General features: G+C 38.6%; 1 protein-coding gene across 3 annotated transcripts in view; it reads left to right on the top strand.

Moving 5' to 3' along the window:
- The first annotated feature begins 8,174 nt into the window (after positions 1–8,174).
- Positions 8,175–12,873, top strand: part of LRRK2 (leucine rich repeat kinase 2) — a 135,444-nt gene continuing 130,745 nt past the window's right edge. For 2 of the 3 annotated variants that reach the window (XM_010980302.3, XM_031462747.2), the window contains exons 1-3: positions 8,175–8,421; positions 8,703–8,788; positions 12,562–12,671. In XM_010980302.3, coding sequence (XP_010978604.3) covers positions 8,265–8,421; positions 8,703–8,788; positions 12,562–12,671 — 353 coding nt within the window. In that variant the 5' untranslated portion in view covers positions 8,175–8,264. The remainder of the gene's footprint in view (positions 8,422–8,702; positions 8,789–12,561; positions 12,672–12,873) is intronic. The other variant, XM_064491772.1, reaches the window with a different exon arrangement.

Here is a 12,873-nt window from a genome sequence, read left to right on the forward strand (position 1 = left end):
CAGTCTGCTTTTGCTCCACTTGTCTACTAAAATTTATCTTAATGAGAACCTCTCCCAGGTGGACATTATCCAACTTTGCCTATTCTGTTCTTTATCTGTGTTTTTATGGTTGACCACCAATCCCCTTGAGAGACATGTATTTGTTTTTTAGATATGTTAATATATTTAACTAGTTAAACATAGCATTGCCAGCCTGGGTGTGGTTGTGTCTTTTTGCAGAGATTCTAATGTATTACTTTTTATCTCATCTGCCTTTGTTGATTTTATGCTTCATTTTTCCCCCCAAGCTCTTGTGGGGTTTGGGAGCTCTCCCCTATGGTTCCCATGTTCTGGCTGCCAGTAACAACAAGGACCTTATTAACATTTTTTCTCTCCGGGCTTTTTCTGCTTTGCAATGAAACAAATACCTTTTCTAACAGTTGGTAGCAACTTATGTTTTTTAGCAGGATTCTTGCTTGTTCATGGGAAGAAATACTAGTTTGGGGGGAAAGGTGACACTAATGGAGAGACAATAAGAGGCAAGAAGTAGATTCTGAATGTTCTTTCAGATACTTGAGAAGTGATAATAATACCTTGTTAATATCCCCCCGAAAAACAATACCTGAAGACTAACCCCACTTGTAAGGCACTCATTCCCCATTCGTGCTCCCCACTCAGTGGGCACAGCACTTGGGCTTTGGAGATCAGCCTGGGTAGAGCCATTCTCAGTAAGGTCTCCGAGTTACCCAACCCAAGGGGCACTTCTCAGTCCTTCCTGCTCTTACCTTACTAGCCAGCACTTCCCTTTTACATTCTTCCTCCCTTCTCCCCCTTTCTTCCTCCCACCCCCTCACTGTACCTCCCTGGCCTCATCTTCCACTTTCACTGTGTTGTTTTGCTTCAAAATTGTTTGAATGTCTGTCTTACTAGATGTTACCAAATGCAACTTCACGTGCCTGATGCACTGTGAGGCAAACAAACTGAAACTTGGAGTTTAGAGCAGAGAAAGGTTTTTTGCAGGGCTGAGCAAGGAGGACAGGGTAAGGGGGTGGGGTGGCTTGTGCCCAAGAAAACCCCAAACTCTCCGAAGGGTTTCAGCAAAGCACATTTTAAGGCCAACTGAGGGAGGAAGGTCTCAGGGTACGTGATCAGCTCGTGCACAGCCCTCTGATTGGCTGATGTGGAGGTGACGAGGTGGTCAGCACCAGCAACCCCTAGGCGCCAGGAGTTCTGGGGGCCCTGTTTTCTTGATTATCAAGTAGTTAACTTCTTCCCTTTGGTGGTGTTTTTTAGCATCTGAAAAACTCAGGAAATATATATGAGATACTATTATCTGGGTACTTCAGAGAGGAGCTACAACAGAGGATATGGGGGAGGGGTCTGTCCCAGGAAGGCCCCACAGGGTCCTGCTCAGTTACAAAGATTGTGTATTTCGGGTCCCTAACACACAAAGCAGGGCTCAAACACAGTAGCTACACGATAGTTTTTGGCTTAATAACAAAACATCCTGGAACCTATGTTTGTTTTTAAAGGCCAAATCTGCCTTCTTGTTAACCTTAAAAAAGCACTCTAAACTAATTAAACAAATGTTTAAGTAGCCTAGAAAGATGTACGCTTCTTACAATAGATTTAAATGAAATCACTCACTTCTGATGGCCATCTAAATTTTCCAGACATTCTAGTACTGGTGTTGAAAGAAGCGATTAACATACATACCTCTTCACTTGGAACATAAGCATCTATGAGCCTTTACTCTAGAACTGCCCTTGGTAGGTATATGAAACTATGTTCTAAAGATACCATTTAATTATTGAGTTGTATAAACAATGTTTCTCTTAAAAAGAAATTTCAGGTTACTTTTTTTTCCTATAAAGAAATGTAATAAAAAAAATCACCATTTAATTTTTCTTACTCTTAATATTATTTTATGAGTAGAGATTAAGTTCTCTGAATAATAATTTATTTTATTTAATCTAAGACACATTTTTCATAATTTTTAAATTTAACCCAAGAAGTATTTTAGAAAACCAATCCAATGTCTATTTCACCCAAAAATAGATCATTGCCAACAACATAAGGGCAATGATCTATTTAGGGTTAAATAGACATTGGATTGGTTTTCTATGACACTGTTCCTGTTTTTCTATAATATACATGCACTTAAAAAATTTTAATATACATGCACATAAAAATTTTTAAACTAGAATATAATATTAGCATATAAATTTGGAGACTGATTTCCTGAGCAAACCAAGTGTGAAGACTGTGGATATTTTGCTGTTCTTATCTCAGAGTAACTCGGATTTGATTTTAACGAGAGATTATTCCAACTGATAGAGGGAGAAAATTACACCACAAGCACATTTGTAATTTTTATCTCTAGTTCAGAAACCAGGAAAAAAAAAAAAGTTGCTTTCTGTAGCTATAAGGCGCAGATGATAAAGGGTAAGCACAGATTCAGTGATTAGACGGCCTTTCTCTGGTTTAATGAAATCACCTAAGAACAGCACAATGATGGCAAAGGTTGGGACTGAGAGTCTGAGAACTCAGTGTCACAGAGTTCAGTTCTGTCTTTTAGCGAGGACTTTGGGACATCATTTTATTCCTCTGGTCTTCCATGTACGTTCTTTCAATTACTCATCCAAGTAACAGATGTTCATGGATTGGCTACTCTGGGCCAGGAACTGTTCTGGACTGGGGATATGGAACAAAACCCAAGATGTCCTTGTGAAATTTACAGCCATCAATGAAGTATTTCTGAGAACACGCTACATTACTTGGGCTACTGTTTGCGGGCTATGTGATCTTTTGAATGACAGCATATATCCAATGAGTCTACCAGGATCCAGTTGGAATTTTCCTATTTTTCTTGTGCCATATAAAATATTTTATCTTATCATTATTAATTGGGTAAGCCATATTCTCCAAATAAGTTTTCTACTTTTAAAGTAAAAGATTGTAATTCATAAATGCACTTGTCTTATTTCTTATTATGACGCATTATTTACTGTGGAGAATTTGAAAAATATAGAAAACTCTACAGAACACGAAAGTCACTTATACTTCTATTACTCCACAGGAACCCCTCTTACACATGTGTTTTTTTAATCTACTTTCAGTAGTTTCATTAGGCATGTACTTTTTGGGTTATTTTTGCAAAATTTGGATCAAAATTCTGTAATTGTATGTCCTACTTTTATACATTGTAAGCAATTTATTATTTCCTCTCTATATAAACACCCACACATAAATTTCAAGGACTTGTTTTTGCCAATTTGGTGAATAAAAGGAATTAATTCTTTACTCTATTACTTTGAGCACCAGTGAAGTTGGACATACATTTAATTATTTTTATTATGAAATAACTTAGAAATACAGAGCATAGATAATAACATAATGAACATCCAATGACCCAATAATAAACTTAAGAAAAAAAGTTACAGACACAGTTGTAGCCGCCAGCATTTTCTTCCTGGATGCATTTCCACTTTCTTCTTCCCGGGGGTAAACACTAGGTAGAATTTATTAGGCCCCACGTATAATTTTCATACTTTTACTAGGCAAATTTGCATGTTTAGTATTAGAATACTGATATCACAATAAAAGACGTATCTTACTGCAACTTTTTAAAAGCCCAGTATTATACATTTTGTAGTTAGTCATGCTGACACACGGAGCTCGAGTCGAGTAATTTTCAGATTTATACAAGTCTGTTATATGAATATATGTAGTGTAAATGTTGATGGATATTCAGGTGGTTTTCATTTTCATTATAAGGAAAACAATGATGCACTGAACATTTTTACACATATTTCCTTATGCATATGTGAGAGTGTCTCCAAGGAATATCCTTGGAGGGTAAGAGCTGGGTCACAGGGCACACACGACTTCAGCACTACTGGATATTTACTGCATTGATTTCCAAAGTGATTGTTCTGAATTACTCTTCCACCAGCGCTGGACAAGGAGGCTAGTTGCTCCACATCCCAGCCAATCACTGGCATTGTCAAACGTTAAATGCTTTGTTCCTCTGAGGGGTGTGAAATCCTATTTCATGTACTTCTCTTATCCTTAGTGGAGTTGAGCATCTTTTGATAGTTTTAATGGCCTTTTTCTCTTCTGTAAATTGCCTTTCATCATCTTTTGCTTCCATAAAAACTAGACTATCTTTTCCTTTATGATTTGTGATCGCTCTTTTTACATATTCTTATCAATATTTTCTTGCTCATACACATTGCAAAAATCTTCCAGCCTGTGGTCATATTTTAACTTTGTTGATGAAACTTTGTTTTCAGTTTTGAATTTTAATGTATTTGAATTTAACAGTGTTTTCCTTTATGGGCTGTGATGATTGTGTCTGGTCTTTCCCTACCTTAAGGTCATGGAAAGGTCATTTTCTCCTCAAAACATTTAGTTTTATTTTTCATGTAAATTGTTTTATTCCAGCATGGAATTTACTTTTTAACATGGTGTGAGGTAGGGGTCTGATTTGATGCTTTTTCTATAACCAGTGGTTTCAGATTCATTTATTAAATAGTACATTCTCTTTCCACTGATACACAATGCAACAGCTCTCATATATAATTTCCCTGTGTATAAGGGTATGTTTCTAGCTTCTTAATTCTCTTTCATTGGATATTTTGCACAGCTGTGCCAATGATATGCCAATTAGTTCCTATAGCATTGTAATAAGACTCAACATACTGCTTCACACGCTGTACAAGTCATGCCCTGTGTTAGGACACCAGGCTGAAGGGATGGGTAGTTTGAAATCCAAATCCTGCTTTGTACACCCTGTGTCTCTGCTGGAAGGGCTGTGTCTGCCTGGACGGAAGGGAACATTTTTCTAATTCACAGGAAGATGCTGTCAGGCACTTTTTCTTCCTCTGGAAAATTTATAAAGCCTGATGGAGGCCCTCAATCAATGTCTAATTGGCCAATTCTCCTGCTTTGTCCTTCTTCGAAAGTGTCTTGGCTGTTCTAGGCGCTTTACTCTTGTTGAAATCAATCTATCCATCTATCCATCTATCCATCTATTATCTATCTATCTAAAATCTTGCTAGATCTTCATTAGATTTGCATTGTTGTTTACTACTTTGTAAAGAATTAGTGTCTTTTTGATATTTAATCTCCTTATTAATTGATATGGCCTATTCATTTATTTATGCCTTGTTAATAATGCTTTTTAATATAGTTTAATAAATTTTTCATAATGATTTTTAAATACTTAGATCTATTCCCGTTTTCTCTTTCTCGTTGTAGTTATTGTGCACTCACACACACATGAAAATACATTTATAACTGTGTTACTGATATTCAGTTACACAATTTTTGTATAATTATGAATATACTTTTCTTATATTTATTGTCCATTCCCAGTGAATTTCTTATTCAAAACTTTAATCCATTTTTCTTCTGGAGTACCTGTGGAGTGTCTCTTTCCCCCAGTGATTTGTAGGAACTTTTATTTAATTATTTGTTTGTTTGTTTCTTTTGGGGGGGGAGGTAATTAAGTTTATTTACTTATTTATTTTTAGAGGAGGTGCTGGGGATTGAACCCAGGACTTTGTGCATGCTAAGAATGCCCTCTACCACTTGAGCTATACCCTCCCCCTTGTAGGAAATTTTAAAATATTAAGGCTAATTGTTTTTGTCAGATGAATTGCAAATTTTTTTTTTCAGTTTGTCTTTTGCTTTTTAGTTTCATTTATGTTCTTTTCTTTGACTCCAGAAAATGTGAATTTTTATGGAGTTACGTATATCGATCTTCTATAGTCTCTTTCTTAGTTTTTATGTTTCCCCATACCCAGATTAAATAACTATTAATCTATAATTTCTTTTCAGTTATTTTCATGTACCTTTTTAATCCATCTGGAATTTGTTTTGGTAATTGGCTGTAACTGGCAACGTCTGTTTTATTTTTTCTTCCCAGAAAGTTAGTCAAATATTCCAGAACCTTTTCATTCTCCACTAAACACTTAACCATGACTTTATGCTTGGAGCTTTTCTTTTTCAGTCTTATTAACTATCTGAAGTCTTGGGACTTTAGTCAATTGATTAAATATTTTTGAAAGCTAAGAAGATACTTTGCCTTACCATTGCAGTAGTTTGGGAAAAAACTCCCAGCAGAGAATTCATGTCCCCACACAACGTACCCCTAGAATGCTGATATACAGTGGGCAATAAAAAGGCAATAAATGGATGAATGAACTGAATGAATAGAGGAACAGAGGAGACACATTTTTAGATTTATTTTTCTTTGGGAGGGAGTTATGTATATATATACATATATGTATATATTACAAATTAATAATCTGATAAACTGGGTAGGAGAAACTGATGCAGAGCAAAGGGAAAGGTGGCTTGAAAGGGAGCATTCCTAGGATGTTTGAAATATTGACTGGTTAGTCAGATGCTGAAACAAGTTCAATTAGGAGAAGATACACTTCAGGTATGGTAAAAATGACAAGGTTAAAAGATCTTTGTTTTGTTTTGACTGTTTAATATGGGAAATTTTATACAGAGAAAATAGTACAATACATGAACCCATCACTTATTGGTCAAGAGCTATCAGTTCAAATTTAGTATCGGTGGGAGGGTATAGCTCCCTCTTAACTGGTGCCTAGCATGCACCAGGTCCTGGGTTCAATCCCCAATCCTCCGTTAAAAATAAATAGATGAATAAATAAACCTAATTACTGCCCCCTCCCAAAATGAAAAAAAATCCTTTAAAAAAAAAAGTTGGTATCGTTTCCTCTGTACTTCCAAGTATTCCACCACGCCTTTCTCCACCACTGGATTACTTCTGTCATTTCAAATGTGAACATCCGAGCATGTGTCTGTAGAAGAGAAAAAGTCTTTATGACAACAAAACATATTCACAGTATCCAGATTGAATTTGAATTTCCAGTCTTAACTGATCTACAGTATTAAGGAAGCCTAGCTCATCTTGATTAAAGTGGTCGACTGCAAAGAGCCTTCAGTTTGGGGTTAGGAGATCTACCTGCATCTAAGTCCTGACTCTCAACTTCCCATTTGTGTGACTCCAGCAATGCTCTTTTCTTAATTGCTAAATCTCCATTTCCTCATCAGCAAAGGAAGGATAAGTAGCTGTCTGGTCGGTTTCAGAACTGTCATCAGAATTGGGTAACAGAAGTGAAAACAAAGGATCTAAAATTGTGAAGTACTAACTTCCAGTCCTATCTTCTCCTTTGTGAATGACCCCACTCCCTACCCCAGGACGAATCCTCTGAAGGCAATAGATCATCTTTGTCCAGCCTTGTCTCGTTTAGGTTTCTCTTCCTGAAAAAAGCATTTTTATGGTACTTTTTTTTTTAAACACTTAAGTAATTTTGAAGGGAACAATGTTTACGTTTGTATTTCTCATCTTTTCTGCTTTCACCTTTTCATTTCATTTACCTTGTGTTTCTCCTTTAGTTTTCATTGAGCTGAGAACCGATTACTTTTCGATGTGCCCTCATTTTCAGGATCACACGGAGTGCAACACAAACTTTCAAAAGTTAATTTTAGTGGCCTTTTTGGCCAACAGAGATTGTATAGATAACTGACAGGGAAAATTTTATTATTTCCTCTCCCACAGACAGCCAGAACAACCACAGAAAAGCATTTCACTGGGTTGCTAAAATCTCTCTCCATCCTTTGTCGGTGATGGGGGGGGGGTTAGGCATCTCCCTATAGGGGGAACTCTAAAAACAATGTTTTCCTAAAAGGGGCCAGGTGGGCGGCGGCGTCTTTCCCAACTCCCCGCTATCTATTCTTAGATCTGGAGATAGGCGGTGGCTTTTGTTTTCCGTCTTCCTCTTTTCCAGACCTGGCGCGGGGCTACAGGGGCCCAGGCCGGCGAGTCGCGCCGGGCGGCCGGGCTGCGCCCCCGCGGCCGCTGCAGGGCCGGGGGCCCGGGCGCTCGGCGGAGTCCGCTGGGTCAGTTTCTTCCCGCGTCGAGTGGGATCCGGTCCCGGGAGGCCGCGCGGGGGCCACGGCCACGGTCACCACGGCCTGGCGTCCCGGCAGCCCCTCGGCGTTCTGCGCGGCGCCGCATCGTTGTTTTTTTTTTTGGCGGGGGAGGTGGGGGGGCTGGGTTGGGGAGGGGGAGGGCCGACGGGAGAGGGCGGGGTCGGGGCGGCGCGGGGCGGGGAGCCGCCGCCTTCCCCCGAGCGCGCGGGCGGGCGTGCGTGCGGACGGGGCGCGCCGGCCGCGGGCGGGGAGCTGCGCTCCCACCCTTCCCGGAGCCGCGGCCTTGGTGCAGGTTTGGAGCAGCGTCTGTCATGGCCAGTGGCAGCTGCCAGGGCTGCGAGGAGGAGGAGGACGAGGAAACTCTGAAGAAGTTGATAGTCAGGCTGAACAATGTCCAGGAAGGAAAACAGATAGAGACGCTGGTCCAAATCCTGGAGGATATGCTGGTGCTCACTTATGCCGACTACGGTAATGGTCTGCAAGGAAACTGTCCCTTTCCCCGCTGCCCATCCTTCTCCCCTTGCCTTTTGTTTTTTTTAAAACAAACTTTCTCCCTCCAAACTTTGTGGCTGCACCAAGCTGGACTCTTTGAGAAGCCACAAACTCTTTACTGCTTAGGGCAGAAAGAAGCTGACAATTTAAGGAAGGTCTTAGTCACTTCTTTTGCTTTCTCCCACCTTTTCAGACTTAAAAAGGGGGTGCCATGAATCGTGACTTTGCTTCTTTTCCCTAACCCCCTTCTTTTCCAGCCTCCAAGTTATTTCAAGACAAAAATGTCCACGTGCCTCTGTTGATCGTCTTGGACTCGTATATGAGAGTCGCTAGCGTGCAGCAGGTAGAGTTGTTTTCATTTCGCCCGTTCCCCTTTGTCTTTGGAAATAGATGTTTTTCTGTCATTATTATATAACCCGGGTTCTGAGGTATTTCTGAGATTTGGCTTGACAAACCGCTGACTCTGATTTTAAGATGGAAGCATTGTCAAATCATTATCAAGTGTTAACTGTGTAAACGGGCCGACTGTGTGCTCCCTAATTGTCTTTAGGAAGTAAGTAACTTATACAGTTGACCGACAGAGTAGGGATGGAGATGGGAGGGGAAGAAGAAGGGGTCGGTTGAGGTTTGGTTCTGTTAGGGGTCAGATGAGTTCATCACTGTTTACATAAAATTATTCCAAGAATCTTCCCAATGTACAGCATGTCCTAGAGATGACATTGTTGTGAGTAGTTTGGGAAAGAGGAATTATGAACGGTAATAGAACTAATCATAATTAAATTAATAAAATGAAGTTACTGGCAAACTCTCATAGGTTCACGTTTTTATTTTTGTTTTATTTATTTGTTTTTTTTAATTGAAGACAAATTTCTTTTTTCTTTTCTTTTTTTTTTTTAATGGAAGCCCTGGGATTTAAACCCAGGACTGAAGATAGATTCGTAACCTTCTTCAGTTGTCGTATGCCTTGTATTATCCGAAGAAAGTGATGTTTAATGATTCCTGTCTAAGTTTAGATTCAGACTTCTCAACTGTTTTCATATTAAATGAATGTAAACGTGGAACTTTTAGAGTCTGCACGATAGGAAACCCAGACATTTGTTAAATATCTTAGATATATTTTAAAAGGAGCCTTAAGATGATAATTAAGGATTTACACTCAAAGCAAAATTACTGTCTGAGGTTAACTTACTTTGTAGATTTTGAGATTTGGAGAACTGAAATTGGTTTTTTCATTTGCATGTTAGGTCCTGGAGGGAAAGAAAATTGAACTTTGAACTTTATCGAAGTGCAGTGTTTCTAAATATCTACTTGAGAGGCTAGACAGCTGTTAAGAATTATCTGATCTCTAAATCTACCTTCTGCTCAACTCTGTGTCCAGCTATGTCTAGTCTGGGTGAACCATATAGTTAGCTTCTTTTATATGAAGATTTTTACATCTCAGATAAAGGGATATTTAAATTTTTCTTCAACTGAAATATTTCCCATCTGGCTATGATTTTCAGGCTGTTAGCAAATAGAATCATGAAAAGATGGAGACATGTTAAAGACACTTCTTTTTAGCACTCCATGGCTGAATTTTGCCCATGAAATATGAGTCACTTTTTAGCAGTGGCCTATATTGCTCGCTGTTCCCCACCCACATCACGCCTTCTTATTTGGCCTCTGCTTTGAGTTCAACGGTGCCTTGTCTGGCAGCCTCCGTTCCTTGTGTTCTGTTCTTGGTTGAGTCTTCTCTACCGGATGCAACTCAGAACATTTGGGCCCTGAGTGGGCTTTGATCTGCAGGGTCTAGGGGAGGCAGCGCTAGATGTGAGAATCCAGGGGAGCTTGGAACATACCCACCACCTAATTCTTCCTTTTGGACACTGCCCAAGCCTGGACATGTTTGTTTGGAGTAGTTATGACTGTCAGTTAGTATCCTTGCCCAGTGGGTACCAGAGACAAAGTATATAAGCAAATAAAGAATTGTCTTTTGATTTGGTAACTTAATGGGATAGAATTATTAGTTTCAGCACCATTAGCATATTAATCTGCAAAGGGCATTATGTGTCTCATATCATTTGATTCTCGCTGGAATCTCACTGCCCTCTTAGAAATCTCACTGAATATTTTTTTCCTCAGTGTAAATTGCTCAGTAAGATCACGAAGCTAGTGACAGAGTCAAGACTCAGTTCTTCACACACCTTCTAAATCTCTTTCCATCATAGATTAGCTGCTGAATTCACAAGCTTTTTGCACAAGTAAAAAGTGCAATGGTTTGGGACAAATACTGTGGCCATGATCCCCACAATGACGTTACCAGTTTAAATGATCACTGGTCTTATCAAAGGGATGTACAGTGGGGTCTCTCTACTGATGTTTTAATACTACACTCAAAAGAATGAGTTTTTTTTTTCTTCAGATTTCTTCATATTACTGGTATAATTAGTACAGATATTCTTTAATGCTTTATATGTTGAATCAGTTGGAAGTGCTGAATTAAAAGCTCTTAATGATGAATTTTAGGGGTTATGGTAAATTACACTTCAGAAGTAAACATTAAGGTTTGTTCTCCAAATTCACTTAATGTGGTATTCCAGAGTGAATTTTTATTTTCAATGTCTTTTCATATTTTATTAATTCTCCTTGATAAATGACAGTTTTCAGAGAATTGGTAGGCTAGCTGTGTTACACATTTCTTTTGCTGCCGGTCCTCTGATCATTTCTCTGTGTCTTCAGTCTTATGTTACGTCTCTATCCACAACGTTTCAGCCTTTGAAGTAAGTGAAATATATCCACGTGACTAAAATTTTCCTTAACCCTTAACCTCTTCACCATTGTGCGTTAATTAGATGCTTGAGTTTATGGAATCATTCTAATAAAGTGAAACTACCAGTTGAATTGTATTACAACTGGGCAGAATGGGAACCTTCTCTCTTTGAAAGATAGGCTTTTAATTGAGTACGTTAATGGATCAATTGTTACCTCTGTTTTGCTGCCAGGGATTTTATTTAATCAGTTGCCTCAATCTTTTTGCAAAGCAATTACTGACATTGCTGTTTCACCAACCAAAACGGAACAGGTTTTCTCCTCGGGTAGCCACGCTGGTACCGAGATGCATATAGCAACCTATGTGATTTATGATTTATTTCCTACCAGATACCATTCCAAATGTTACTTAAAAAAAAAAAAAACTTGGGAAAAAGTCTCTATGTATTTTATGACAGCACAAAAATAGCCAGTTTCTATGACAGCTGGATTGTCAAATATCTGTTGAGCTTACGTGGAAGAGGGTGGCCTACTTAAATATAGGCAAAAATAGCTGTCGGAAATTGCTTCCCTTTCAAGGAATTTGAAATTGCATAAGAGGAAGTAGTGACAGAGTGAAGCAATTCATGCTCCATCCAAAAAAGATCTAGGAGCAATATTGTAAAGAGATCTTGTGTAATTGCTTTTATCTTATTAAAGACCCCTTGTTTATTCCTGTAACCAAGTAGGAAACTTGTGCCATCGTTCCTTGTTGGAGGTGTAGAAATTTCTCACTTTGCCATTCAACTCTCTGTATCACTCAGCTCCACCCACACATCCAGTCTCATTTAACAGTGGCCCCCTCCCCAGCAGCCTCCTCACCATAGAGCATCTTACTTTTCCTTCTTCACATCAGTTTGAGAAGGTATCACTTCCCTATTTAGAGTGACCAAATGTGTCATTCTTTTGAAGTCTGGCTAACATCCTGCCTTTTCTGTGATGTATTCTTCCCTGAGTAATTCTAGCTGACAGTGAATCTTGCTTTCAGGTTTCATGTTATATGGATATTTATTGCACATCATATGTGGGCACTTTTTCATTCATCTTTGGTCTACATGTGTATGCATTTTCTATTTTCTTTGGTTTTTCTTTTTCTGGGCGTATCAAGTGTACTTCTGTAATATAGTAGAAAGAATTGAAGAGTCCTTAAATTTAAAGAGGAAAATTTATCAGGAAGAGTGAGTTACATTTAATTTCCAATTTGGAATGGAAATTCAATTATTTAAAAATAATGTTGCCACCTACTCTATACAGAATGAAGAGGGGTTTTTTTGACTGAATATATTCCATTAGCATGCTTCTAAAAAATGTTGCATTTCTTGTTTTTAGGTGGGTTGGTCACTTTTATGCAAATTAATAGAAATCTGTCCAAATACAATGCAAAGCTTAATGGGACCCCAGGATATTGGAAACGATTGGGAAGTTCTTGGGGTTCACCAGTAAGTATGACAGATGTGTAAGAACAAACTGCTTTAAATATTTGTCTCTATATATGACGACCCTTCCCTTGATTAAACGTTGTATTTGCGATCCAAGCCAATCTGGTAAAAATCCTTTAAAATACAAATCGTTTTCCTTGAATCAGTGATTTACATTTATAGAAGGCTGTCAGCTCCGAAGTATATTATCTTAATTGAATTA

Source organism: Camelus dromedarius, chromosome 11 (assembly GCF_036321535.1).
Source record: "Camelus dromedarius isolate mCamDro1 chromosome 11, mCamDro1.pat, whole genome shotgun sequence".
NCBI lineage: Eukaryota > Metazoa > Chordata > Mammalia > Artiodactyla > Camelidae > Camelus > Camelus dromedarius.